We start from the raw sequence: 27,835 nt of genomic DNA, 5'->3' as shown, positions 1-27,835 counted from the left end.
GATGATGTGTATGAAGGCAAAAGAGGGGGAAGGCAGCTCTAGAGTACTGATAGGTAAGGGAGAATTCCAAATAAAAGGCAGTGTTAGAGATATTCATGTCCTTTGTGAAATCTAGGAACTGGAGCCTCTAGCACCATATACAGGATTATCTGCCTCACTAAGAGCTGCTTGTTGCTCAGGGTACTCTCCGGGTAGTATATGCTTAAAATAAACTAAACAATGTCCAAACAGAACTTGGAAGGCCCAACGGTACTGACCGACCGCCGTGTCACCCTTTGCCTTTACGTGCCACCGATGAGGATACTCCGAGGCAGGTGGTCAGCACACTGCTCTCCCGGCCATTGTCAGTTTGCGAGACTCGACCCGCTTCTCCTCAATTTGCCTCATAAGTGCAGCCTACTCGCCAACAGTGCTCGGCAGACTGCATGGCCACCCATCCAGCTGTCAGCCAAGCCCGACAGCGTTTAACCTTGTTGATCAGGCGGGAACCAGTGGTACCACTGCGGCATGACCGTTGGCCGTAGCAAATAGTTATTCTGCACTAAACTGGAACATGTCTGGAACATCTGAATCGTGAACAAATATTGTTTATTTCGAACTGTGTTTTATGTTTTATTGGTATTGTCAATGCGTCCAACACATTCGAAACTGAAAATGTTTGGTTATGGGAAGGGTTGAGACTAATGTTTCCATTCAATGACGGGTCAATTTCAGTGATGGTCACATGTCCTAATTCCATCAACACTTCAGAGTTATAGCAGCATACTGAGGCATACATTGGTGTTTAGAAACATTCAGTGCAATCACCACCACATTCCCAAATGTTCTGTACCTTATTACAGCGACTCATTAAAAGCTAGTTACGTATTTGTGAAAAATTTGTGTTAACTCGTAAGAAATGGAAGTTTGCATGACGAAGATACAGTGTTTTCAAATTATCATTTCTAATATGGGTACTAGTATCACCTTCCTCTCCGGCTTAACGTATATATATACACTCCTGGAAATTGAAATAAGAACACCGTGAATTCATTGTCCCAGGAAGGGGAAACTTTATTGACACATTCCTGGGGTCAGATACATCACATGATCACACTGACAGAACCACAGGCACATACACACAGGCAACAGAGCATGCACAATGTCGGCACTAGTACAGTGTATATCCACCTTTCGCAGCAATGCAGGCTGCTATTCTCCCATGGAGACGATCGTAGAGATGCTGGATGTAGTCCTGTGGAACGGCTTGCCATGCCATTTCCACCTGGCGCCTCAGTTGGACCAGCGTTCGTGCTGGACGTGCAGACCGCGTGAGACGACGCTTCATCCAGTCCCAAACATGCTCAATGGGGGACAGATCCGGAGATCTTGCTGGCCAGGGTAGTTGAAAAAATGGTTCAAATGGCTCTGAGCACTATGGGACTCAACTGCTGAGGTCATTAGTCCCCTAGAACTTAGAACTAGTTAAACCTAACTAACCTAAGGACATCACAAACATCCATGCCCGAGGCAGGATTCGAACCTGCGACCGTAGCGGTCTTGCGGTTCCAGACTGCAGCGCCTTTAACCGCACGGCCACTTCGGTCGGCCAGGGTAGTTGACTTACACCTTCTAGAGCACGTTGGGTGGCACGGGATACATGCGGACGTGCATTGTCCTGTTGGAACAGCAAGTTCCCTTGCCGGTCTAGGAATAGTAGAACGATGGGTTCGATGACGGTTTGGATGTACCGTGCACTATTCAGTGTCCCCTCGACGATCACCAGTGGTGTACGGCCAGTGTAGGAGCTCGCTCCCCACACCATGATGCCGGGTGTTGGCCCTGTGTGCCTCGGTCGTATGCAGTCCTGATTGTGGCGCTCACCTGCACGGCGCCAAACACGCATACGACCATCATTGGCACCAAGGCAGAAGCGACTCTCATCGCTGAAGACGACACGTCTCCATTCGTCCCTCCATTCACGCCTGTCGCGACACCACTTGAGGCGGGCTGCACGATGTTGGGGCGTGAGCGGAAGACGGCCTAACGGTGTGCGGGACCGTAGCCCAGCTTCATGGAGACGGTTGCGAATGGTCCTCGCCGATACCCCAGGAGCAACAGTGTCCCTAATTTGCTGGGAAGTGGCGGTGCGGTCCCCTACGGCACTGCGTAGGATCCTACGGTCTTGGCGTGCATCCGTGCGTCGCTGCGGTCCGGTCCCAGGTCGACGGGCACGTGCACCTTCCGCCGACCACTGGCGACAACATCGATGTACTGTGGAGACCTCACGCCCCACGTGTTGAGCAATTCGGCGGTACGTCCAGCCGGCCTCCCGCATGCCCACAATACGCCCTCGCTCAAAGTCCGTCAACTGCACATACGGTTCACGTCCACGCTGTCGCGGCATGCTACCAGTGTTAAAGACTGCGATGGAGCTCCGTATGCCACGGCAAACTGGCTGACACTGACGGCGGCGGTGCACAAATGCTGCGCAACTAGCGCCATTCGACAGCCAACACCGCGGTTCCTGGTGTGTCCGCTGTGCCGTGCGTGTGATCATTGCTTGTACAGCCCTCTCGCAGTGTCCGGAGCAAGTATGGTGGGTCTGACACACCGGTGTCAATGTGTTCTTTTTTCCATTTCCAGGAGTATATATATATATATATATATATATATATATATATATATATATATATATATATATATATATATATATATATATAGTAACTGTTCTCGAAAGAACAGATACCATTGATGACCGTGCAGCATCTCTAGAATAAATGATAATTAATTGAAACCCTCAGCTGCCAACAGGTGTTGTTGATATACCTCGATGTGGATAGCTGAAAATGTGTGCCCCGATCTGGACTCGAACCCGGGATCTCTTGCTTACATGGCAGACGCTCTATCCATCTGAGCCACAAGGGCAACGGATAAGTCCCTGCAGTCGGGCTATTCTTCTGTCTCCTCGGTGGCTCAATTAGATAGAGCGTCTGCCATATAAGCAGGAGATCCCTGGTGCGAGTCCCCGTCGGGGCACACATTTTCAACTGTCCTCATCGAGGTATATCAACAACACCTTTCGGCAGCTCAGGGTTTCAATTAATTACCATTTATTGCTTAACATGTTGTCTTAATCCATCCTCCGTATGGAGCCACTGCATGTCGGACTACAGCTTATTTATCACCTACCATACCACACTCCAGGCTGACACAGTTGACTTCAATCTTTTCTGAGCGAAGTTTGATTTATTCTGTAATTTCTACGTAACATTGGCCTAATTTTGTAAGATTTTAACACTTCACGTAAGTGAGTAAGTAATTTTGTGCGTTACCCAGAATTCCCAGTCGATAATTTATGTTGACGAGTATGACATCCTGGTCCACATAGTAGTACGGTTTCGCAGAAGAACCCGTTCCTGATGTGAAACATCCTCCGTGGATGAAAACCATAACGCTTTTCAGTGTTCCGTTTCGCGATGGCGTCTGCAATAACACACACAACAATCGGAATGTAAATTACAATGAAAAGCTTGGATTTTTCACTCGGTTGCTGTTTACGTGTTAGTCTAAGAAAATTAAAAGCTCGTCGGCTCATAGCTGTTTGTTACAACATAATACATACCCCTGGGCCATAAAGATCGAGGTACAGGCAGTTCTCTCCACCAGTCGATTTCCCGCTGCTGTGTAGCTGTACACAAGTGCGTTGCGTCTTCAGGGCGTCTCTCACACCAGTCCAAGGCGCCCTTTTCACCGGTGGCTGCAGAGAGACAGCTCCTGTTTATGTGACGCCATAATGTTTCTACAACTGACCGAGATAACTCTATACGGCAGTATCAGAGAGACTTAAATAAAATCAAAATAAGAAACAGCGAAAAAATTGCAAATAAACTGTTAGGGGCAGAGGTAAAGAAGGAAGCTGTTCTGTAGATGTGAAGCCTGTGACAGAACCAACAACTGAATTTGTTATTTGAGAGCAAATGTAAACACAGACAGAGGTTGCAGCGTACAATCCAGATACCAATTGCCAGTACTACCCATATCCGAGCATCATCAGGTCTGTTTAGTTTTATTCATTAATCCACATTAATAAGGTCTTTAGCACATAAAGGTCAGCACAATGCTGCAGCTAAGATTTTTGGTCGCTTCCCCGGTGATACAGACAATAAAGTGAAACTTGAAAAATTTTTGAAAAGATTCTACTAAGAAATCCTCTAATTCCCTAGAAGAAGTTATATTTTTTTAATACGTGCAAAACTATGAGTGGAAATTACTATCTCACATCTGTGTTAGAAAAAACACCTTGAAAAGGTCAAATGATTCTAAGCACTGAGGTCATCAGTCCCCTAGACTTAGAACTACTTAAACCTACCTAACTTAAGGACAACACACACATCCATGCCCGAGGTAGGATTCTAACCTGCAGTCGTAGCAGCAGCGCGGTTCCGGACGGAAGCGCCTAGAACCGCTCGTTCACAGCGGCTGGCGCAAAAGGTCAGTATGTAATCATATTCAGAAATGAATGTGTAATTAGAATGTAAAATAGCTCGTTCCACATCATTATGATTAGTAGTACAAATGATCCATGGAACGTGAAACTAACTTCAAATACTTACTGTCCGTATTCAGCAGTGAAAGTGGGGAAAAATGTATAATTGCATTTTATTATTAAACTCAGTTAATATTTCTCTACTGATTTTATCGTCGACATCATAACCAAATTGATCTCATGAATCGTCATGTTCAAATCTTTCTTATTCTTGCTACCCTTGCGTTTTGGTTTTCAATCGAGACAGAGTGTTTGGGGCTTCCGTATGCGATGTATAACTGATATTTTATTTATTCTGACTGTACTAAAATATGATTCGATGTGTAGACTTTTTAATATTTGCAGTTTACCGAGGTGACATCATTAAATAAAATTATAGTATCGTTGACGTCCCACATCGTTGGTTTTAAATCAAGAAACACATTTTTAGGAATCTGGATCGAGATGATATTATCGAACGATTTATTTGGATTACGAATATTTGCTGAGGCGTTCTGTGTAACGTAAATCTCGAATTATTGGCTTTATTTCATTCACGACAGGAGAAGTTATTAGATATTTATGCGAGTAAGAATTTCCACTGGCTTCATCGTTCCCAAACTTGCGCCTTGGGTCAAAGATCGAAGTAACACACTTACCTCTCTCATTTCCTGTAAATTTCACCCACTACTTTTGATGCTCGTGCCATCAACAGTGTAACATTCATGACTGTACCCCTTACAGATTTCCGCACGACAAAGTTGTATTCTTCAGATTTTACTATAGTTTTCGTAAGCGAGTACCCATTCACTTTTTATAGGTGAAGATGAATATCATAAGACTGCAAGTTGTTGGTTTTGTTTGCCGTCCATCCTCTTCTGTGCTACCAGAACACTATAATTATGTAACAATCTTGTGACTGGCTGGCGAAATATTAGTGGCAGGCAATAGAAGATGCCTTTTGGGCTGACCGTCTCCTTTCGATTCCGAGGTGCAGGAAGCTAAATTTCCGTTGCTGCGTGCTCGCCAAGGGAATTCTCACGGTCCCGCAAGCATTCAGCTCACGGAGTGTTTACAAAAAAGTTTAGCTTTTCGGAGAAAACTCGGGATCGCCTCGCATCTGCCGTGTTTGTTTCTCGTGGTCAGAGGAACAGCTAAGATGTTTGTTTTTCTCTTGCCGAGAGGGCAACAACCAGCCAGTCCCTTTGCTAGTTGGGAGAAAATCACAAGAAGGCTTAGCGGCATATACCATCGTTAGTGTTTTGTCCGCATCATCCTCCTCTGAGATACGAAATAGTTGGATCGCATCATTAAACGCGTAAGGCTTCCTTGTACAGGGTGAAAAGTATTTAAACCGACAAAATCTGGGAGGTTGTAGGGGACATCAAAACAAATATTTTTCCTAATGTCATTTTTTCCTATGAGGAGTATTTAAACCGGTAGAGGAAGATTTCTCTGCCGGCAAATAAATTAAACCAACAAACACTTATCCATTTTTTATGACCAAGAGATAACACACTAACACAACCCAATTTCAATTACAGTAGATTTTCACAAATGCCTCATTGACACGTAAACAAAGGTTACACCGTCGGATCATGTCCAGTCTGACACGGGCAAAAGCCTCAGGAGTACCCTGGATTGTTCCTGCTGCTCCTGCTGCTACTATCCAGGCAACAATATCCTCCTCTGATGCAACAGGAGTTGCGTAAACAAGGTTGCGCATCTCTCCCCACACAAAAAGTCCAGAGGGGACATGTCTGGGGATCGAACAGGCCATGGTACAGGACCACCTCTGCCAACCCACGTTTCTGGGAACCGTCGGTCCAGGAATCGGCGTACACTAAAACTGAAATGTGCCGGCGCCCCGTCATGTTGGAACCACATGCGTTGTCTTGTAGGGAGCGGGACGTCTTCCAGCAATTCTGGCAACGCTCTGGCGAGAAAATTGTAATAGTGCCTGTCATTTAATGTTCTAGGTAGCAGATACGGCCCAATTAAACAGTCCCCAACAACACCGACCCACACATTAACGAAGAACCGCACTTGACGACCGCTAGTAACTGTGGCATGTGGGTTATCCTCACTCCAAACATGCGAATTGTGCATGTTGAAGACTCCATCACGCCCGAACGTTGCTTCATAGGTAAACAACACAGAGGATGGAAATGTAGGATGCATTTCACACTGTTCCAGGTACCACTGCGAAAACTGTGCTCTGGGTGGATAATCAACTGGTTCCAGGTTGTGGACACTATGAGAAGTGGACGTAACAACTGCTCTCGAAGCACTGTTCTTACATTCGTCTATTCGTCCCCATGTTACGTGCAGTTGCACGAGTGCTGATTGAAGGATCCCGCTCCACATGCTGCAAGACAGCTTCCTCAAATTACAGCGTTCTTACTGTGCGACGGCGACCCTGTCCAGGTAATCTGCAAAATGACCCGGTCTCACGCAGACGTTGGTACACAGCAGCAAAGGTCGTATGATGCGGGATACGGCGATTAGGATATTGTTGTTAATAAACCCGAAGTGCAGCTCGTCCGTTGTGGTGCGCTACGTTGTACGCACCAACCATATCAGTGAACTCACTCCAGGTGTATCGCTCCATTAGTAAACAGAGACAATGCTTTACTACACTGGTGGACAGCAGTTGCCTACAACTGAAGAGCGTAATACGCCCTCTAACAACTGAAGATCGTAATACGGCCTCTAACAACTGAAGAGCGTAAGACGGCCTCTACCGGTTTAAATAATACTCATAGGAAAAAACGACATTAGGGAAAAATATTTGTTTTGATGTCCCCTATAACCTCCCAGAGTTTGTCGGTTTGAACACTTTTCACCCTGTATGTGTGGTTTCCGTCAGGTCTGAGCCTGTTTTATTCAGTACATCGCTCTATGGAATCACTCTTAAGTTTCTGGCACAGAAAGTGAATGAGGTATGGCACTGTAGCTCACATATTATACACTGGGCCTCTCATGCTCGTTTCCTGTGATTAGACACTTCTCTTCCTAAAAGTAAATAGTTGTAATTCATTTCCATACCTAAGAAGGGTCTAAAGTGTGACACGCCCATTATGTTAACAATACAAAATGCATCCTTCAGAGATCTGAAAATATACTGACAATGTACAGGCTAAACCAAACACAATAGATAAATAACGTATACGAAACTCATAAATTTGTCAAATGCCATTTTTAACACCCCGCTGGCCACATAAGAGGAATGCAAACAATAAATGTCATATCAATACAATAAACAAGAAATACATGTGGCTCATGACATATACAGTGTGACAATAATTGAACTTTATGAAAAAAAGTAAATTAGTTACAAACTATGACGTGCGCACGCTTTACTCAGTATGTAAATGTCACTACAGATATTTAGTTTATGACATGTTCGATATGACTGCCATCATTGTCGATGATGTGGCGCAGACGAACAGCGAAATTTTGCATGACCCGCTGAAGTGTCGGAGCATCGATGCTGCCGGTGGCCTCCTGATTGGCTGTTTCCAGCTCAGCGGTGGTTTTTGAGCTATTTCTGTACACCTTGTTTTAATATAGCCCCACAAAATGGAGTAGCATGTGTTCGTATCCGGAGAATATGGCGGCAATCGAGGCTCATGTCAGTAGCCTCTGGGTACCCCAGAGCCAGTTTGCGGTCGCCAAAGTGCTCGTCCAGGACATCGAACACACTCCTTCTTCGATGGGGTCGAGCTCCGTCTTGCATGAACCATATCTTGTGGAAATCAAGGTCAATTTGGATAATGAGGGTGAAATCATCTTCCAAAACCTTCCCGTCCAGTTCGGTAGTCACCGTGCCACCAAGGAAATTCGCACTGGTTACTCCGGGACAGGACATTGCACACCACACAACTATCCGTTGAGGGTGAAGAGATTTCTCGATCGCGAAATGCAGATTCTCAGTTCCCCAGATGCGCCGATTTTACTTCTCGACGAACCCATCCAAATGAAAGTGGGCCTCGTCGCTAAACCATGCGCATGCACATACTGATTCTCATCATGCCCGCGGCCAGTGGTGCAGTTTGAACATCTAATGCAAACCGTTCAGAAGTTATGAAAATTTTATTTCACATAGTTAAATAATTGTCAGCCTGTACCTTTAAAGGCAAACAATAAGATTGCGGCATCACAAATAAAAGAGAACATAAAAAACATAACAACACAAAATGTGTAACACCACACTACAAGACTTGGGAGTAGGTCATAGAAACAAACATTCAGCCATTTATCAGGTCGTGAAATTACTATCAGCTGTAGTCTCTGCGCTACGGTATCTCTGCACTCTGTAACCTAGCAACGAGAGATATCGTGTCCCGATAGGGTGTGCGGCATGCTCCGCTTGTCTGATTAAGAGGCTGCTTGCTGCCTGCAAAGCCTCGCTCTCAATGGTGTCCTCCGTTTAGTGAGTTTGAGTCAAATTAGGCGACGAATCAAGTTCTGCTTTTCTATGTCATGCCTACCACCTTGTCTGTCTTCTGTCAACTCGTGGCACCGTGGCAGTAGGTCCACTTTTTACACGGCATATGCGGGGACATGGGCGTGAAGATGTTGTAGTCTGTTATGTTGGTCTAAAAGCAGACCGATGGCAGCTGCGCCAACAACTGTTATCTTCTTCATTCACTGCACCATGAGTGCAGTACCGAAAACAATTTAAGCTGGTGAGAAACATTTTGAAACAAATGCTTTGAGATACCTGTCTACCGCACTGGAGTGACTTGTGTGCTTCTGTACGTGGTCAATGTATGACTGACATAGGATAAACTTTCACTTAATTTGACTTGCCAAGCCCGCTGCTATGACTGAGCGGTTCTAGGCGCTTCAGTCCGGAACCGCGCAACTGCTACGCTCGCAGGTTCGAATCCTGCCTCGGGCATGGATGTGTGTGATGTCCTTAGGTTAGCTAGATTCAAGTAGCTCTAAGTTCTAGGAGACTGATGACCTTCGATGTTAAGTCCCATAGCGCTCAGAGCCATTTCAATTTTTTGACTTGCCTAGCTTCATTTACTGCTTCAGTGTCGTTGCAGTGCTGTCTGGCTTTGGTTTTGTTTTCCTTTATAATGATTATGGCTCCTTTGTCAGAACGTAAGATTTGTATACGTTAAATTATGACTGGTTTTATAAGTGTTTCTTTCTATACAAATGGGTGCACTACATACGTGCACTATTCTGATGGTACTTCTTTGCTGATACCTATTCTAACGTAGGTATTTAAATTTAATCCCCTGGGTAACTAGATTTTTCATTAAGAAGGATCTATTTAATGTTAATAGTTTTTTGTATTTAATAGTATCAGCTTGTAGCTAGCAGAATCCTGAAAGGGTTTCTCGTATTTACCGTTAAGCTCTATTATGCACGCTGTATACCTTGTCTGTTTTTATGTGTCTTATTGTATATATTTTACCTGTGTTCATTTCTAATGAGAGTTTTCAAATGTTGTAGCTTCTCTGTATGGACGGCGTAATGCACCAAAAAAACTGCGGTATCTTACCAGACAGTATGCACATCAACACCTGATAACATAGGCCAGCTGCTTATTATGAGTTGAGTGCATTTAGAAACTAGCCACATATTTGCTATTGTGTGACCCTTAACTGATATGGAAGCTGGGGGCAGAGTCATGATACGAGTATTAAGCAAAGCGCACAAAAGTGTGTTTATACTGAATCCGCACAAGTTATGTAACGCAATCTTTTAATGGCTCTGATACAAATCCTACGTGGGGTCGCTAACCTCTCATAAAATTTATTCATCAATTTAATTGATCAAAGTAGTTATCCACAAACGAAGATGGGAAAGGAGTCTGTCTGGTGAGTGTGACTGTTCATCAGATAAATGCCGTCCTAAAAATTCAAATGTAGACTTTCACGGCCGGAAATATCATGTCCATTATAATTTTCCGGGCTGTTATGCTGTGGTCGGTTGATGAATTCTGTGTCAATTCCCAATGTTTCGTCTCCGTCTGCGGGAGACATCTTCAAGAGGGTCCGTAGCTCGATGGAAGGTCCAACACAACCACAGGCTCGCTACTGACCCGTCCATTATAATTATCCGGGCTGTTATGCCGTGGTCGGTTGATGAATTCTGTGTCAGTTCCTAACGTTTCGTCTCCGACTGCGGGAGACATCTTCAAGGGGGTCCGTAGCGAGCCAGTGGGTGTGTTGGACCCTCCATCGAGCTACGGACCCCCTTGAAGATGTCTCCCGCAGTCGGAGACGAAACGATGGGAACTGACACAGCATTCATCAACCGACCACGGCATAACAGCCCGGATAATTATAATGGACACGTCCTAAAAATTTACAATTACTTCTACTTTCTTCAAATGGAACACAAAATTGGTCTTGAATTTGTACAACGAATAATTATATGTATTAACGTAAAGCACTCCGTCTTCAGGCCACAAGTGACCCATCGGGACCATCCGACCGCCGTGTCATCCTGACTGAGAATGCGGATAGGAGGGGCGTGTGGTCAGCACACCGCTCTCCCGGTCGTTTGATGGTTTTCTGTGTCCGGAGCCGCTACTATTCGGTCGAGTAGTTCCTCAATTGGCATCACGAAGCTGACTGCACCCCGAAAAACGGCAACAGTGCATGACAGCCCGGATGGTCACCCATCCAAGTGCCGGCCACACCTGACAGCGCTGAACTTCGGTGATCTGACGGGAACCGGTGTATCCACTGTCCTCATTTTGAATTTTTGGAGGCTGAAAAATCAATCGAAAGCCCACAGGACTATATTACTGACACATTGAGCGTGGTGATGACTGCTGCTACTAGTGGTCGGCGCCACTGCATGGCGATGGCCTCCACCATGGTGACCCATCGAAGAGCGAGCGCGAAAAAAATTTAGTGTTTGTTCGGGTAGCCTGAAAAGTGAAACTGCGAATGAAGGTACATCGTAGCAAGAATGGCAAAATACACGACCGACTCTTGCGTCCGCCAAAACGAACTTTCCAGTCAGTTCTCTTCTGTCCCCCGCCCAGAGAGGGACCGCTCCACTGTGCCAGAACTTGGCCGCTCGTTGGCGATAAACGAACGTTACACCAATTACGGCCTTACAAGAAATTCTTCTAGACTCCCACCACCCTGTTCTGTCAACCAAGACGCCAACACCATTTATTCCAGCTGCCGACGATGACTACAAACATGTACTGACATAACAGTCGAGCAGCCTGTTACAGCCTCAGCTAGGTCGCGCTGTGTGACCGCGTGGTTTGATGCGCAGTGTCACGAATTGCGCGGCCCCTCCCGCCGGATGTTCAAGTCCTCCCTCGGGCATGGGTGTGTGTGTTCTACTGAGCGTAAGTTACTTTAAGTGGCGTGTAAGTCTAGGGACCGATGACCTCAGCAGTTTGGTCCCTTAGGAATTTACACACATTTGAACAGCCTCCGCTATGACTTAGTGCCGGCAGCATTCTGGTGACGGGCGCCAAAGGAATACGATAACTAGGGTGTTATATGTGGTGGCATTCTGTCGGCTATTCCGTGGAGATCAACAACTATTTCTACGACACATTCCAAACAACAGCACAGCTATGGCGCCGAGCTCACGCATTCCTGCCCAAAACACGAGGCTTACATGAGAAAACCACCCGAGACACGATGAATACAGGAAGCACCCGTCGCTCTGTCGACTGAGACCCGACGTCGAGAGAGAAAGCCGCAAGCCATGGACAGGTTGAGACTCCGTCCGCAGTGCCCAGTGACCTGACGCTCCCCCCATCTCCTGACCATCTGCTGCTATTGAGAGTGGTTGGTCTCCTCACAACCCTAAGGCTACAGCTCGCCTCCAATGAAAATGAACAGCATTATGATGCTCAAGCATCCTACTCCAGATCACGTAAATATCGAAGGTGTGGCGAGATCGGCATGCACCATGGGCCTACTGACAGAGCGGTGCAAAAAGTGACCAGAATAAACCAAGAAAGAATGAACGGTTTACGAATCAACGCTTGTGTTCCATTCCTCTGCCTTCGAGAAGAGGCCTTTTTCCATCGGCGTGCAACTATAAACATATTCAGTTGTCACAGTAACATTTTGTTCATATACCATCATTAAGAAACGACTACTAGGGATATCGATGACATGGTTTATGTGGCAAAAGTGCGTTTGGTGCAAGTATCTTCACCCTCAGAAAAGTTTGCTGTTCAGCTTTGTCGTTACTGCTGCCGTTTCGCTATGGTATTGTAGGATATCAAGGGTCGGCGAGCGGACGCTGAAACATTGGTGCTTAGTTGACCGAAGGCTTTTAATTTTGGAGGGTCTATGATTTATGCCGACTCAGTATCGAAGCCAGACGCGAAAATGGAGGAAGCAAGCGAGGAAGGTCGAGATGGGGGGGGGGGGGGGGGAGTAGGTGGATGTATAATCTACTTGCACTTCCAGCCAGTAGTCTTGCTGCTCCCAGGTTTCGGTTGGTAGGACTGCGCTGTAAATTAAAAGGAATTTTACATTAAGCCTTCTGTGGTTGATGAATAATATCGTGGCTATTGTTAGTTATTGTGCCTATAGACCAACAACAATCTCTTCAACTAACATAAGGTGAAACCCCGTGCAAACAAATGTATGCTCAGCCAATGTTCACCGATTGTGTTGCTGAAGCATCTGACATCGTAAGAGCACTGGCAGTACGCTTGACTATGTTTAACTTGTTTATTTGTTTGTTTTTTATTCTGAAGTGAAATAAACTCCTGACAAACACTAAACTATCGAAAGTCAAGTCTCTTTGCTAATCATTGTGACAACCGTTTAACCCATGTATTTCTTGCATCAAATCGCATTGGACTGTCGTTTTCGCTGCAACTGCCAACCATGCCACAGATGGACGTGTCGTTCATAATCACGAGTGCGAGCGTAGAAAAAATTACACCAAAGTAGTTTTACAGGCAATGGAAGGATGAAGCTTTGGCATGTCTGCCACGGACGTATCTTTGGCATTTCTGACAGGGGCTTAAGGTCATATCCGTACGGCTCTGCCCTTATATACCTGTGTAGATTTTAGTTAAGAGCACCCGTTACATTGAATCAGTGTATTTTACTAGCAACTGCCACTCTCATCTCATTGTTCTCTACCTTGTGAGAAATGGTCTGTTCCGCTGCATTACGAGTGAACAAGCAGTTAAAAATTCTTGAGGTACAACAACTCCGATTTCCAAAAGATACAAAAAGACGGGCAAGACAAAAGGATAAGTGCCAGGAACCAACCATCCGGATTACCATTCCTTGTGAGTTGGCTATACATGCTGAGATGCACATCCACTAGATGTGAAGCGGTGTACGTGTACGCAATTATGATCACAGGTATCATGGATATAGCGTGCATGAAACTAATGAATGTTTCCTATTTTAATATTAATTCCTAGCATAAATTATTACAGTTTTACCTAACACGCTTTAAATTACGTTCATGCTCAGTATACTGTACGAGAGATTTAATTTTTGCCCAAGGTTCTGAGGTGTCATCGCACGCAAAATTTTTGCGTCAGTTACCTTTGAGACTGGACGTAGTGTGTTGATGTTAGTCAAAATGTCTTTACACCATTATCAGCGTCTCACGGAGTTTGTAGGGGTCTTATAATAGGGTTACGAGAAGCTGGATGTGTCTTCAACGATGTTGGAGAAAGACTTGGCGGGAATCTAGTCACTGTACATGATTGCTGGCAGTGGTGGTCATGAGAATGTACCGTCACAAGAGGATCGGGCTCCGGACGGCCACATGACACTACCGAGAGGGAAGACCACTGTGTCCGAGGCATGGCTCTGGTGCATCGCACTGCATCTCAAACAGCAGTCTGAGCAGCAGCTGGCACCGCAGTGACACAACGAATTGTTACAATTAGGTTACTTCAAGGGCAGCTCCGTACCAGATGCCCTGTTGCGTGCTTCCCACTGAGCCCAAACCATCGCCAATTGCGACGTCAGTGGCTTCAAGCGATAGCTCACTGGAGGTCAGGGTGGAGGTCTGTTGTGTTTGTTGATTGCTGGTTCTGCCGCGGAGCCAGTGACAGCCATGTGTTGGTTACGAGGTGGCCAATTGAGGGCCCGTAACCAACGTGTCTGCGTGCTAGACACACAGTGCCTACACCTGGAGTGATGGTCTGGGCTGCGACTTCGTATGACAGCAGGAGCACTCTTGTGTTTATCCCATGCACCCTGACTGCAAATTTGTACGTCATTCTTGTGATTCGATCTGTTGCGCTGCAGTTCATGAACAACATTACAGGGGGTGTTTTCCGACAGTATAAGGTTCTCCCATATACTGCTGTTGTAGCACAACATTCCCTACACAGTGGCGACATTTTTATTGGTTCTGGTCGATTACCAGATCTGTCTCCAGTCGAGAGCATGTGGGACATCATCGGACGGCAACTCTAGCATCATCCAAAAACAGCATTAACCGTCCCTGTAGTGGTCGCACAAGTGCAACAGCCATGGAACTCCGTCCCGCAATCTGATATCTGGCACGTGTACACCACAATGAATGCATGTCTGCTAGCTTGCGTTCAACATTCTGGCCATTACACAAGCTATTATGTACCAACATTTCCCATTTGCAGGGTTTTATCTCGCGCTTACTTTAACCTGTGATCTTTCAATGTTAATCACTTAAATATGTTACGCAGACAAACGTATTTTAGAAATTTCATTACTCTACATTATTTTTTGGTGCTGCGATTTTTTTCCCGGTCACTTCCGCACGGAATATCCTCCACGTATAAAACTGTCGTTGAAAATTTTTCGCACAAATTAGATGCGTGGAATAACATTCGGTCCCTGATAACCATCTCACATTAGTGATCGTCTCTTACGTGTTCGAGATAACGCTCACTCGTTATTCTGGCGTGTGGCCGCACTCTGTTTATAGATAAGGCACATCAGCGTGTCTTGTTACCTTATCACGCACCTCAGCGCTCTTTTCACCACATGTTAATGGCGCTGCCATCGTTGCAGCTGTCTCTACGGCTTTAGAAGTCGTTTCGTCGCCTTTATTAGCAGATTCATCTGCTTGCGGAGTGGCTGCAGCTTCAAGTTGTGGACTTGCACGTATCTCATTTCTCGTTACAGGCAATCACCGTAAGAGTGGCGTGAAGTTGCACGGGAACATATGCATGTCCTGTCCCCGGCCCTCTGAATTCTATTGACACCTGTGTGACGCTCTTTCCGGTTCCAACAGGCTTATCATCAGCTTCCTCCGTATCTACCAGGTACGTGGAACTGACCTCACGTCCTATTGACGGAATACTGGCATCGTCGAAGAACTCCTGTTCCTTCTTTCAAATTACTAATCAGCTCCCGTGGCCCACTTATTATTACTTCTTCGCCCTTTTCGAGCTTGACTGTACTGACATCCCATATGATCGGGCTCGTAAGCAAAATATAGGCCTGTACCGTCCCCGTGCTCCACTTCATTACGACGGCTCTTTCCGACAGACCGACAGCACATTGCGCGGCAGTCCTCCGATGAAAATGACGCTTGCATAAACCTGCTTCGTCCCTTGCTGGGTGATGTTTTTTCATGCCTTTTCTTTTGGCACTAAGCGAGGTAGCAAGTGAGAATTCTCAACAGGAGTCTCCGTTAATATCCTGCCGCTCTCCACTAGTTTCCTATAAGCGTGAACGACGTGGGCATTTCCTCACGACTTGTTTCCAGACAAGCTCTCATCTGAATCACATCCACAGATATTCCTACGAGGGGACACTGGTTTTCTGGCTTTCCCGGCATCTTTAGGGCATCACAATACTGGCCCACGTCTTGCTGTGCTTGTGGTCGCCAGTATCACACTTCGCGCGGGTGGTGATCCCGGTGAATTAACAGCTCTGGCAACCCTTATTGCCTCTAGCATTGCCCTTTCCTTGCTTCGGACCTACGGCGGGTTCCGAGGTCGTCCCCGGTCTCACCTAAATGCGTCATTCCTCCCATCCACCGTATTCTGCCGATATAGTGCGTCACTGCACGGGATCGTATTCTGGCTGATCTATCTTTCTAATGCATCGAAGCACCTCAAAATCCGCAGAAATTAATCCCTTGGCAGTACCCCGATGAATGTGCGTTGCACATCTACAGGTAAGTGTGAACACAAAGTGCAAAGGCCAGACCCAGCCCATAATTCCATCGTCTAGATAGCTCTCCAGATAAGGATGGCAATTATCGATGAAGCAACCCGTTTACGGTTATAGTGGATTCCTTCGACGCCAGTTTAAAGTCACCGTTAAAACGGCACACAGTAGCTGGTATTTAAGATGACCGAAAATACCGAAAATCGGTTCTTTTTTCCTATATTTTCCTGTCATCAACGTAGAAATCGAACAAAGACTGGAAAATTGGGACTTCCTCGGTTTCAAGACACATAGGATCAGAATGCGAGAAGCAAATGAAGTAGCAGTTAGTACTTCCACCGTTTGCTGCTTATCCCGAAAAGTGAAAAGTGGTTGAATACTAAAAACAAATGGTATTCTCCTACTGATTCTAACATTTTGAGTCTTTGCTCAAAAACCATGTTTTAATTGGGGATCATACCACTATTTAAGCATTACGAATAGTCAATTCTACTGGGTGAAAAGTTGGGTTGAATAACTCTATTTTTCTTGTTAATTTGTCCGTTCCCTAGGGATATAAGCAGATAAAAGCATATTATGTAGACACAGGCAGTAGATCAGTTACTTTCAATTTTTATTGAAACTGTGAACGAATTGTTATATTTTTAATTTATTACTATTACCAGAATTTCCCTCCCTTTTTATTACGTCACTTCGTAAAATATTTCCAGACTACGGGTGGTGCCTTTCTTTTGACCGGCGTCGACTGTGAGAAACTAGCATATAGACCAGAAGGAGTAAGTCTAGCTCACTGCATGTACACACGTACTAAAACATACGCCACGTCTCATGGTAACAGGTGCATCATTGTCTCAGCAACGCTGTCTCTTTTGCCTTGTGTTTGTTATTCGTCAACGTCGGCGTTATTAATGAAATAACGCTGATCGATTTTACTCATTTCTACAGAGTCCGCTAGAAAAATATATACACAATTTAAGGAACGAAAACTATTACTTATGTGTTTATTTTACATTTAATAATTGATCACACATGTTGTACAACCTTCAGTTTAGCCCGTCGTTACTTTAAATGTTATAAACGTTCACCGTTGACGGCTGTACACATAACGGAACGACGAGCAGACGCCGCAATTACGTCAGTAAATGTTACAGTGAGGATCGCTGCCCATGTCGCTGTTAATCTTCTAGCGAAGTTCCTCCAGCGTGCGTAGCGTACGTCAATAGACGTTGTCTTTCACTGTTTCCCAGAAGTAAAAGTCCATAGGTGTTAGATCTGGCGAGCATGGAAGGAACTCAATGGGCGTCCTTCGTCCAATGCAATGCCCATGAAAACTGTCATCCAGCAAAGCTTGTACGGCTAGGTGGTAGTGTTGTGGCGCCTCTTGGTAGAAGACCTTTTCATCAGCTCCTTAAAGCGCACGTATACATGGCAAAATTGTTGTGCACAACATTTCCAGGTACATTTCCCCTAGTGACAGTAGCATCAAAGAAAAAGTGTCCCACTAAGCCCCTGGATGATAGCCCACACCACACATGAACCCCAGATAGATTGGCGCCTTTATTCACATAAGCATGCGGATTTTTCGGTCCCCCAGTACACGCTGTTATCCCGATTCACAGTTCCATTAAGTTTAAATTGTGCCTCGTCACTCCACACTACGTTCGTCACAAATTGTTCGTCAGTAGTTACCATTTGCTGATACCATTTGCAAAATTGCATTCAGCGATCAGGATCGTCAGCATTAATCACGTGCATTAACTGTGTAATGTAAACTTTCTGCTTTGCAGCTTTCGGAATTATCCGTACACTTGTTCTGCTAACCGCCACTTTACGTGCACATTACGCAGCAGTCTTCTGTGGAGAATTAACAAACCTTTCCAACTGGAGAGCCGACGAAGCAGGTCTTGTAGCTGTACGCTGTCTTCCTGCTGTTCCTTTTTGTATATCACAAATCGTTCCACGCACTTCAAACTTGTCAATGATGCGTTTAATTGTTAGGCGGGTTGGCGGTTCTGTTTCGAAACCCCGCCTCCACTGCCATTGCACTTCAACGGCATTATCAAATTTGTAAAACCACTTCACAATACATTTTCGTTGCTCGAATGTCAAGCGTGCTCCAGCCATTTTGCCAGCCGAGATGAAAGTACTGTTGAGCCAAAAACCATACTACACCACACTCGTAACTCAAATCGAACGACTATATCTGTACCTCGATAGAGCCTGACAAAGAGTGTATACATTTTCGTGGCGGGCTCTGGATAAAAACACAATATTTCAAGGCAATACATATTTTAGAAATACAGTTTATTTAAAAAATGAAAGACTTTAGCAGGGCTGCTATAGCTAACTTTGTTTTTTTTTCTAGCCGGGTGATAGTAAAAAATAAAAACAGCACCTGTTATAACTGAGACCAAATAACTACCGAAAACTATCGGTATCGGTTTTAACCAGTCAGCTTATCCGAACGCTACCTACGGAACAGCGTAACGTGTGGCATAAGCTGCCACCAACTGTCGCTGCTGTGGCGCAGGCTGTTTTCGGTAAATGTTTATATTTGCGTTCGCCTGCTTGCCAACTTTCCAGTATGTAGCCAAGACTTTTGTGCAGAAACATTCATACGTGCTACTTACGCCTCTTCTTCATCCAGAGTTTGACTTGTCACAAGTGGCGTGTTACATTCAACTCTTCCTTTCGCACATAAATATGCCTCTAGATTTCTCTGGTACGTTCTCGGATGAACGCTCCGATTACGATCAAACCTGGTCAGTGGCATACGGATCCTGTGCATTGGGAGTAGGCCGACAAGGCCTGTTCAAATGGTTCAAATGGCTCTAAGCACTATGGGACTCAACATCTGAGCTCATCAGTCCCCTAGACTTAGAACTAACCTAAGGATATCACACTCATCCATGCTCGAGGCAGGATTCTAACCTGCGACCGCAGCAGCCGCTTGGTTCCAGACTGAAGCGCCTAGAACCGCTCGGCCACAGCGGCCGGCGACAAGGCCTGTGTCCTGTGTCCCATGACCATTACTCTACCGAATTCGCTTTAAAAACCGACGTTTCGTCCCCATCTGCGGAGAACATTTTCGAGGTGGATCGTAGCGTTGGTGAATGTCCCTTTCACAACACCCTGGCTTCCTACTGACTACGGCAAAATTCCGCTTCCGCCAGTTTCCTCGCAGTGGGATGACGTCACATGTTACGAATTGTGATCGCAATTGGTTGTTGTCGACCGCCGTCGTCCGCTGTTACTGTCACCCCATGGTGGAAGACTGGTACACATCTTTTACAGCACCAAAATCCAAATTTCGTTCAGTTTCACTTCCTCCTCCCTCCTATTGAAATTCCTGGGGTGTTTCACAATCTCTACGGCCTCTCTCTACAGCCTTTCTTGGTATCGCTTGTGGCTGCCAGTACTTGAGTCCTATCGAAATGAATGTGGTGGTCGCCTGCCTGTAAAACATGTCCCGCAACAGCTGATCTGCCGATCTCCCATTTTCTGCAATTGCCCTTGTGCCCTTAGAGTCGTTTTTTGACAGTTCTTTTTGTAGTACCCTCGTGCACCTCCCCACAATTTCAGTTTCTTCCAGCGGTGCAATGTTTTGCTGATACAAACAGTCATCATCTTTGAACTGTTCTATACGCAGTACAAAGTGCTGTAAAGTTTGCGTGGAGGACATTTTCAAGGTGGATCGTAGCTTCGTTGAATGTCCTATTCACACCCTGGCTTGCTAATGACTACGGCAAATACGCACAATACGAGGACTACACAATAACCGCGAAAATAATCCGCATACCGTCAGACCACCTCCTCCGCACTTCACTCTTGACTCTATATATTTTGGCCCATAAGATTCTGCACACGTTCGCCAAACTCAAACCCTTCCGTCGGATGGTCACATCGTGAAGACTGATTCCTCACCCCAAGTCACTCGTTTCCAGTCATCCACTATCAAGCGGCGTCACTTGAAGCGTCACTTTGCACCGACTACAGAAACGCGTGGCTTATGAGGGTCTGAATTGCTGGTTGCTGGTAGCACTTTGGAACTCTCGAGTGATTCCTTCGGCTTTCATGTGATTTTGTACTACCACCCTCTGCAATGCTCGACGGCCCCTATAAGACGCTGTGTACAAGGACATACCTACTACAACCGATGATATGCAACGACGTATTACTGCAGCCTGTTCGGACATCGCTGAAATGCTAGCACGTGTGCAGCAGTCGCTCCTCACCAAACTGAAAGCGTGTACTGCCGCTGCAGGTAGCCATTTTACATCTACATCTACATCTACATTTATACTCCGCAAGCCACCCAACGGTGTGTGGCGGAGGGCACTTTACGTGCCACTGTCATTACCTCCCTTTCCTGTTCCAGTCGCGTATGGTTCGCGGGAAGAACGACTGTCTGAAAGCCTCTGTGCGCGCTCTAATCTCTCTAATTTTACATTCGTGATCTCCTCGGGAGGTATAAGTAGGGGGAAGCAATATATTCGATACCTCATCCAGAAACGCACCCTCTCGAAACCTGGCGAGCAAGCTACACCGCGATGCAGAGCGCCTCTCTTGCAGAGTCTGCCACTTGAGTTTGTTAAACATCTCCGTAACGCTATCACGGTTACCAAATAACCCTGTGACGAAACGCGCCGCTCTTCTTTGGATCTTCTCTATCTCCTCCGTCAACCCGATCTGGTACGGATCCCACACTGATGAGCAATACTCAAGTATAGGTCGAACGAGTGTTTTGTAAGCCACCTCCTTTGTTGATGGACTACATTTTCTAAGGACTCTCCCAATGAATCTCAACCTGGTACCCGCCTTACCAACAATTAATTTTATATGATCATTCCACTTCAAATCGTTCCGCACGCATACTCCCAGATATTTTACAGAAGTAACTGCTATCATATAATCATATAATCATACAATAAAGGATCCTTCTTTCTATGTATTCTCAATACATTACATTTGTCTATGTTAAGGGTCAGTTGCCACTCCCTGCACCAAGTGCCTATCCGCTGCAGATCTTCCTGCATTTCGCTACAATTTTCTAATGCTGCAACTTCTCTGTATACTACAGCATCATCCGCAACCTGAGATGGTCAGTTGTCTCGTTACCCGTCAGAGTCCACACAACTAGTGTATGCACTCGTGTTGTTCTTTAGTGTGCGGTACCACAGTTATTTTACAAGTATTGGTGTGGATACTTTTCAGAATACGATACCTCATAAACGACTCTCACTAGAATCATGCACCAAACGCTACTGACATTCCAGTTTACCCTATTTTCATCCTCTTGATGTGAAAAGTCATTGTTCCATTAAGAAGTGTGTATTTGCAAAAACACACTTTCTAAATATTATTATAATTTGGTTATTGACTAACAGTGCAAGTCCCTGACCACCAATCCATTCTGTGAAAACTGCTCATCAATAGCAATTTGCATTTCCACAATATCTGATGTGTAAGTTTTCGGTGATTTGCCCCGTATATGACGACTGGCAAAGTTACTTCATAGGTATATGAAGATGGTATCTGTTCTTTGGGACATGTCCGAAAGAACACATACCATCGTCATAGATATATAGTTAAGGCTCACCGGCCATTTGACCATCTTCTTCTATGCGGATGCACAAACAGTGCCCGAACTCTTACGGGAATCGGCGGTAAAGCCGCGAGTAATGAGTATGATGGGCAGGGTCACTATGAATATAGTCCGGGAAAATAAGTTGAGAACGTGGGTCTCACGGGAGACGTGCCCGAGATAAGTCCCTGCAGTCGCACTATCCTCTGGGTCCTCGGTGGCTCAGATGGATTGCCGGCACGATTGCTCAGCGTGTTAGGTCAGAGAGCTCAGTGGAAGGATCAACAAAAGAACTTGAATGGATGTCGTGTGACGTCGGCAACAACCAAATACAACGATCAACAAGGGAAAAAAAAATGGATAGGGCGTCTCACATGTAAGCAGGAGATCCCGGGTTCGAATCCCGGTCGGGGCACACATTTTCAACTGTCCCCGTTGACTTATATCAATGCCTAGATGCAGCTAAGGGTATTCATTTCATTGTAATTTCATACTTCATATGTGTGAGTGTAATTGCGGTGCGTGTCGTAATTTTTGCACTGTCGCTTTTAAAAACCTGTCAACAATTATGACACCTGTATAGTCAAAACAGTAACAGTTTTTGTGCCGGATAATTATTCACTCTTCAAACTTCCCATTGGCGTCTGTGACATTAAAACATTATGTATTTTAATTAACAGCCCATTTGGAGCTACGGTCATAAAATTTGTCAGTGTTTTCTTTTGTATTTGTAAAACTCCCCACAAGAGAGATACACAGATTGTGGAGCGCTAAGTGTGTGATAATAGCTACTTACCTGGAAGCGGAGATCATCAACTGGTGCCTCCGCGAACGGAATGCCTTGAAACATGAACATGGGTTTGCCTGTTAGTGTTTCGGACATCTGACCCCTCAATGAGCCTTCTTCTGTGTCCACTGTAACATACTCGACAGCCTGCAAAATATTTAAGGAAAACAATGAAAATTACATCATATTAATACGAATCTTGAAAATATCAAACAGCAGATTGGTGACCCCTTTCAAGTTACGAAGTATCGCTCTGAACGTTTGAAACATGGTTTCACTGAAGTACAAGGAAAAAGCAATAGCGGACTGTATGCAAGACAGAAGGTACTTTAGAGAGCGTGTGAATACATGATCTTCAGAGCTTCTGGAAAACGAGTAAAAAAATCTGGAAAGACGAAATGAGCAATGGTTATTTCACTGTCGCAGAAATATTGTCAGAAGACAAAGGTTACCGAAAGAAACTTCCTGTCGCGTATATATTTTTAGTAGGCTATAAAGGAAGTTACATTGTTTCACAAAAAGAAAAAAAAATCTGGTTCTGTTGAGAATTTAGTGTTCCTCTGCGGCCTTCAAGGTCTCATTTAATACATTTTAAAACGTCGAACTACTTTTTGTTGAAGAGAGCTACGAACTAAAATTCTAGATTCTTTTGTGAAAGTGAAACTAAGTCCCTGTGAAATACGTAACGATTAACGAACGGTTCTTTTTGGTGACATAGCACAGTGTGTTTTTCTTGTTGTAACATATACACACACTGTATGATGCAGAATGCGTTGTGCGAAAAGTAATTAGTAATGCTGAGTAAATTAATGTACTTACCGATATGGCGACTGGCATTAAACAGAGGTGTAAAATTGCAAATAAGCGAAGTGTCGCCATTGTCTTGGAGATCTCCTTTACTTCAACGATAGCTGTTGGTGACCTAACTGGGTAACTCTGTCTGAGTCTTCATAGAGAAACTAACGTCAGTAATGATGCGCTTAACCAAACGATAACAAGAAGGAAAGGAAACAACCTATATTTGTAATGAAAATAACCGATGTTGTTCTGCTTTAGTTAACAACAGACGATCTGATGAAATAGTTAGCCAGTCACGTTCCTTTGTTCCTTTTATAGATGGCTCTTTTGAAGTAATCAGTAGATAAAGTTTTATCATGTTATCATATTATTGCATGTCTTGTGAAACAGAAGGAAGATTTGTTATATAATCGACCTGTAACAAAGAATACATGTTTACTAACAGAGTGCCTTCGAAGATGTGCTCCTCTACTGAAGTAAATAGAAGTGATAAATAACGAACTGTTTTACTAAGAATGAAAGACATAGTATGATTTACCCCTCCACACAGCAAGATGTATCTTATAAGGGAATTGTAAAAAAACAACAGCACGAGCAGCTGAGTATAAGTATCGTATAAAAGAAAATTCTAATACCTTGAATGTTAACATTTTACCACACTGGCCCTCACTGGTTGAAATAAAATATCCCTTTATTTTGTTTCCATTACTGCAAAATTTTACCTTTGAAATGTCTGCATATGCACAACCCACCAAAATGTTCCTATCTGGGGCAAATTTAGGAACTCACCAAATCCCACAAACCGTAATGTTACTGTAAGAGATTGACCACATTATCACACTTCACAATCAAAGGTGTGAGAAGTATATTTAGCCAGCAGTAACACAGTGTACTTATAGGAATGTATGGGTGTTTTAGTCTACATAAAACAGTTTTCGAAACCTTGAAGAAAAGAAGTTGCAGTAGATTAAAATCACGTAGAGGATTCCTTATAACGAAGCGGACAAAATTTCCAGTTCATTAAAGCCGCCATCATTAGTTCCTATATGAAAAATACCTGTGACAAACGTTGGTACGGTCGCAGGTTCGAATCCTGCCTCGGGCATGGGTGTGTGTGATGTCCTTAGGTTAGTTAGGTTTAAGTAGTTCTAAGTTCTAGGGGACTTATGAACTAAGATGTTGGGTCCCATAGTGCTCAGAGCCATTTGAACCATTTGAAACGTTGGTACAGCCGAACAGGCACAAACTAGTAGCACCAATACAAATATATATTCTCGCCAGTACACTTTTTAGACTATTGCTTCCACTGTGTTATCCATCGGTTCTGCTGTAGCGGGCACTAACAGCCTAACGAAGGTGCCTACAGCAATCCGACACAAAACTGCGAGACATTCAACCAGAATTCAGAATGAATATATCACTCTACGGCGGAATGTGTGTACTTTTAAAACTTTTGGGCAGATGAAAACCCTTGTGTCAGACCGAGCCGTGAAGCCAGAATCTTGACTCTCGCAGACAATGCCCTACCAAGTGAGCTGCTGAGGCACTCGATGTCGCAGCTTCACCCCTGCCGGTGTTGTACCAGAGCGCTCAGTGCATACAAGTTCGCTACAAAAAGAAAACCGACAAACTAACACCCAGAGCTCCAGAGCCCTCTTGCCATTTTTGCGTGATGCAGTCAAACGAACCCAAAGAAGTCTGGTCGGCTTGAAGCCGGCGGGGGGGAAGCACCCAGTCCTTTCTTGAAGTTTATGAACTTGGCAATAAAAGGGGCCAGAAGCAGAAAAGTTTAACCAAAGGAATTTCAATAGATTAAGGAGACATGTAGCAGAAAACCAGCCCTTGGCATTTATAAAGACGACGAAATTTTTTATCTCCAGGAGATTTATCACAAATCCACCGAGGCCTCTGTACTGTGAGGTCGTAGCATCAAAGAAAAACATCAGTCCTCGATTCCTTCCCACGCACTAGTATGCAAGTAGTTACAGCAGCAGTGTATTTGCCCTTCATGTGAGCGTATACTTCCTACAGATGCTCCCTAATGAAGGTGTAGATACCGTAGCCCAGGTAAATGCTCTGCAAGGCGAGCTGGGAGCGGTACAGCTTGCTGACTGTATTTCGAAGTAGAGTCCACGAGTGGTAATATGGATGGATAATATAACGAAAACGATGCTTGACGCTGCTGGTACCTGTATGCCAAAGATCACCTGTCTCTTGGAGGTTTAATGAATGTCGCTCGGCGTACGTGCCACTGTGCGGATGTGAAAATGATTCAAATGCAGATCATTTGATAAGAACCCCGCAGTTTTCTGGGTGGTGAGGCGTAAAGGATACCGTATAGTTGACGACGGCAACAGGAGATCGTGGCAACACTTCGTGGACTCCATCAAACGTTCCACTAAACCAGGTACCGGGAGTGTATAGGGGTATTACAGGGAGGTGGGCGGTGCCATACACACAAATGCTGTGATAAAGAGTGGAAATCTCCTTACCAGCGAGTGAGCAATTTTCCAGAATTTCTTTCAAATCACTGCTACCGACAATCGGATCTGGCTTTCTGTCACTACCGACTTTCTGTTAAGAGCGACAGTTGAGTCTTTGATTTCACGAAGGATAAAGTTGATAAAACTGGTCCTTATTATTATGGGGAAGCTGGATTCTGTGTTTACCGCAACACGAGTACGGGTCCAAGATGGGACAAAATCCATTACAGCATGTTGCTGTGCACTGCTGAGAATGTTACAGGAATCGTTTTCACAAATTTTATGGCACTATGAGAAAAATTGTTTCTTAGTTCATGGAATCAAGTTATTTTAATTATCTTTATCAAGCCTTTGAAGGACCGCAGATGCCAAGTAGCTATCGTAGTGTTACACTTGTATGCCGCCTGGTGAAGACGGTGGGGATTATCGACAGTGGATTATCGACAGTATCTGGGTCTTAGGACCTGGCCTGAGCTGTATTCACTTTTAGTGTGCGTTCAGTGGGTATCAGCCTACCCCTGATAACGTTCTCCTTCTGAAAGCTCCTGTACAACAGGCTTTCTTACGGAAGCAACAACTAATACGAATGTTTTTGACTTTTAGACAGGCTATGGCGTTATTTGACTGCATAATATTCTCGTAAAGCTTCACGCATGGCGCTTTTGAAAACATCCTCTTGTGTTTTTCTTCCTTCTCTCTACATTACTTTAAATTTCGAGTCGTTGATGTGATTATCAGGAGCTTTAATATTAGACAGTGGTGTCCATCAAGATAGTAGTTTAATTATGACCCTGTTTCTAATAGCTGGAGGTTTATTTGTGACCGTCATTTTATTTTAAATCATTTCAGAGTTTTACATTAAGTGCATCTGGCGAGCTGCAGGTTACGGGAAGCACTATTAGGAAGATGAGGGAATCTACACTCTGAAATAACATATTATTCTTTGACTTGTTCTTCTTCCTCTTCTTCTTCTTCTTCTTCTTCTTCTACATCTCCATAGACAGTCCGCAAACCGCCGTACGGTGCGTGGTGGATGGCACCCTGTACCACTGTTTGTCATTTTCTCTTCTGTTCTACTCGCAAATAGAGCGAGGGAAAAATGATTATCTATAAGCCTTTTTATGAGCCCTAATTTCTCATATCTTCGTGGCCCTTATGTGCGATGCATGTTGGGGGCAGTAGAATCGTTCGGCATCAGCTTCAAAGCCAAGCGGGATTAGTCGAGTGGTCTTCATGGACTACGCGGCTGGTCCCGGCGGACGTTCGAGTCCTCCCTCGGGCATGGGTGTGTGTGTTTGTCCTTAGGATAATTTAGGTTAATTAGTGTGTAAGCCTATGGACTGATGACGTTAGCAGTTAAGTCCCATAAGATTTCACACACACATCAGCTTCAAATGCTGGTTCTCTACATTTTCTCACTAGTGTTCCTCGAAAAGAACGTCGCCTTCCTTCCAGGAAATCCCGTTTAAGCTCCTGAAGAATCTCCGTAACACTTACGTGTTGTTTGAACTCACCGGTAACAAAACTAGCAGCCCGCCTCTGAATTGCTTCGATGTCTTCCTTCAATCGGACCTAGTACGGATC

The 27,835-nt window shown here is 44.8% G+C and overlaps 1 protein-coding gene across 1 annotated transcript in view; it reads right to left on the bottom strand.

Annotated features, from left to right (window-relative positions):
• Positions 1–24,035, bottom strand: part of LOC126162238 (esterase FE4-like) — a 75,143-nt gene extending 51,108 nt beyond the window's left edge. Inside the window, exons 1-4 of the mRNA XM_049918610.1 lie at positions 23,790–24,035; positions 22,980–23,117; positions 3,605–3,739; positions 3,315–3,465 (exon numbers count right to left, since the gene is read on the bottom strand). Of these exons, the coding sequence (XP_049774567.1) occupies positions 3,315–3,465; positions 3,605–3,739; positions 22,980–23,117; positions 23,790–23,849 (484 nt within the window). The 5' untranslated portion in view covers positions 23,850–24,035. The remainder of the gene's footprint in view (positions 1–3,314; positions 3,466–3,604; positions 3,740–22,979; positions 23,118–23,789) is intronic.
• Between the last annotated feature and the right edge of the window lie 3,800 nt (positions 24,036–27,835).

Source organism: Schistocerca cancellata, chromosome 2, assembly GCF_023864275.1.
Source record: "Schistocerca cancellata isolate TAMUIC-IGC-003103 chromosome 2, iqSchCanc2.1, whole genome shotgun sequence".
NCBI classification, from domain to species: Eukaryota; Metazoa; Arthropoda; class Insecta; order Orthoptera; family Acrididae; genus Schistocerca; species Schistocerca cancellata.
This window is presented reverse-complemented; position numbering and strand designations above follow the sequence as displayed.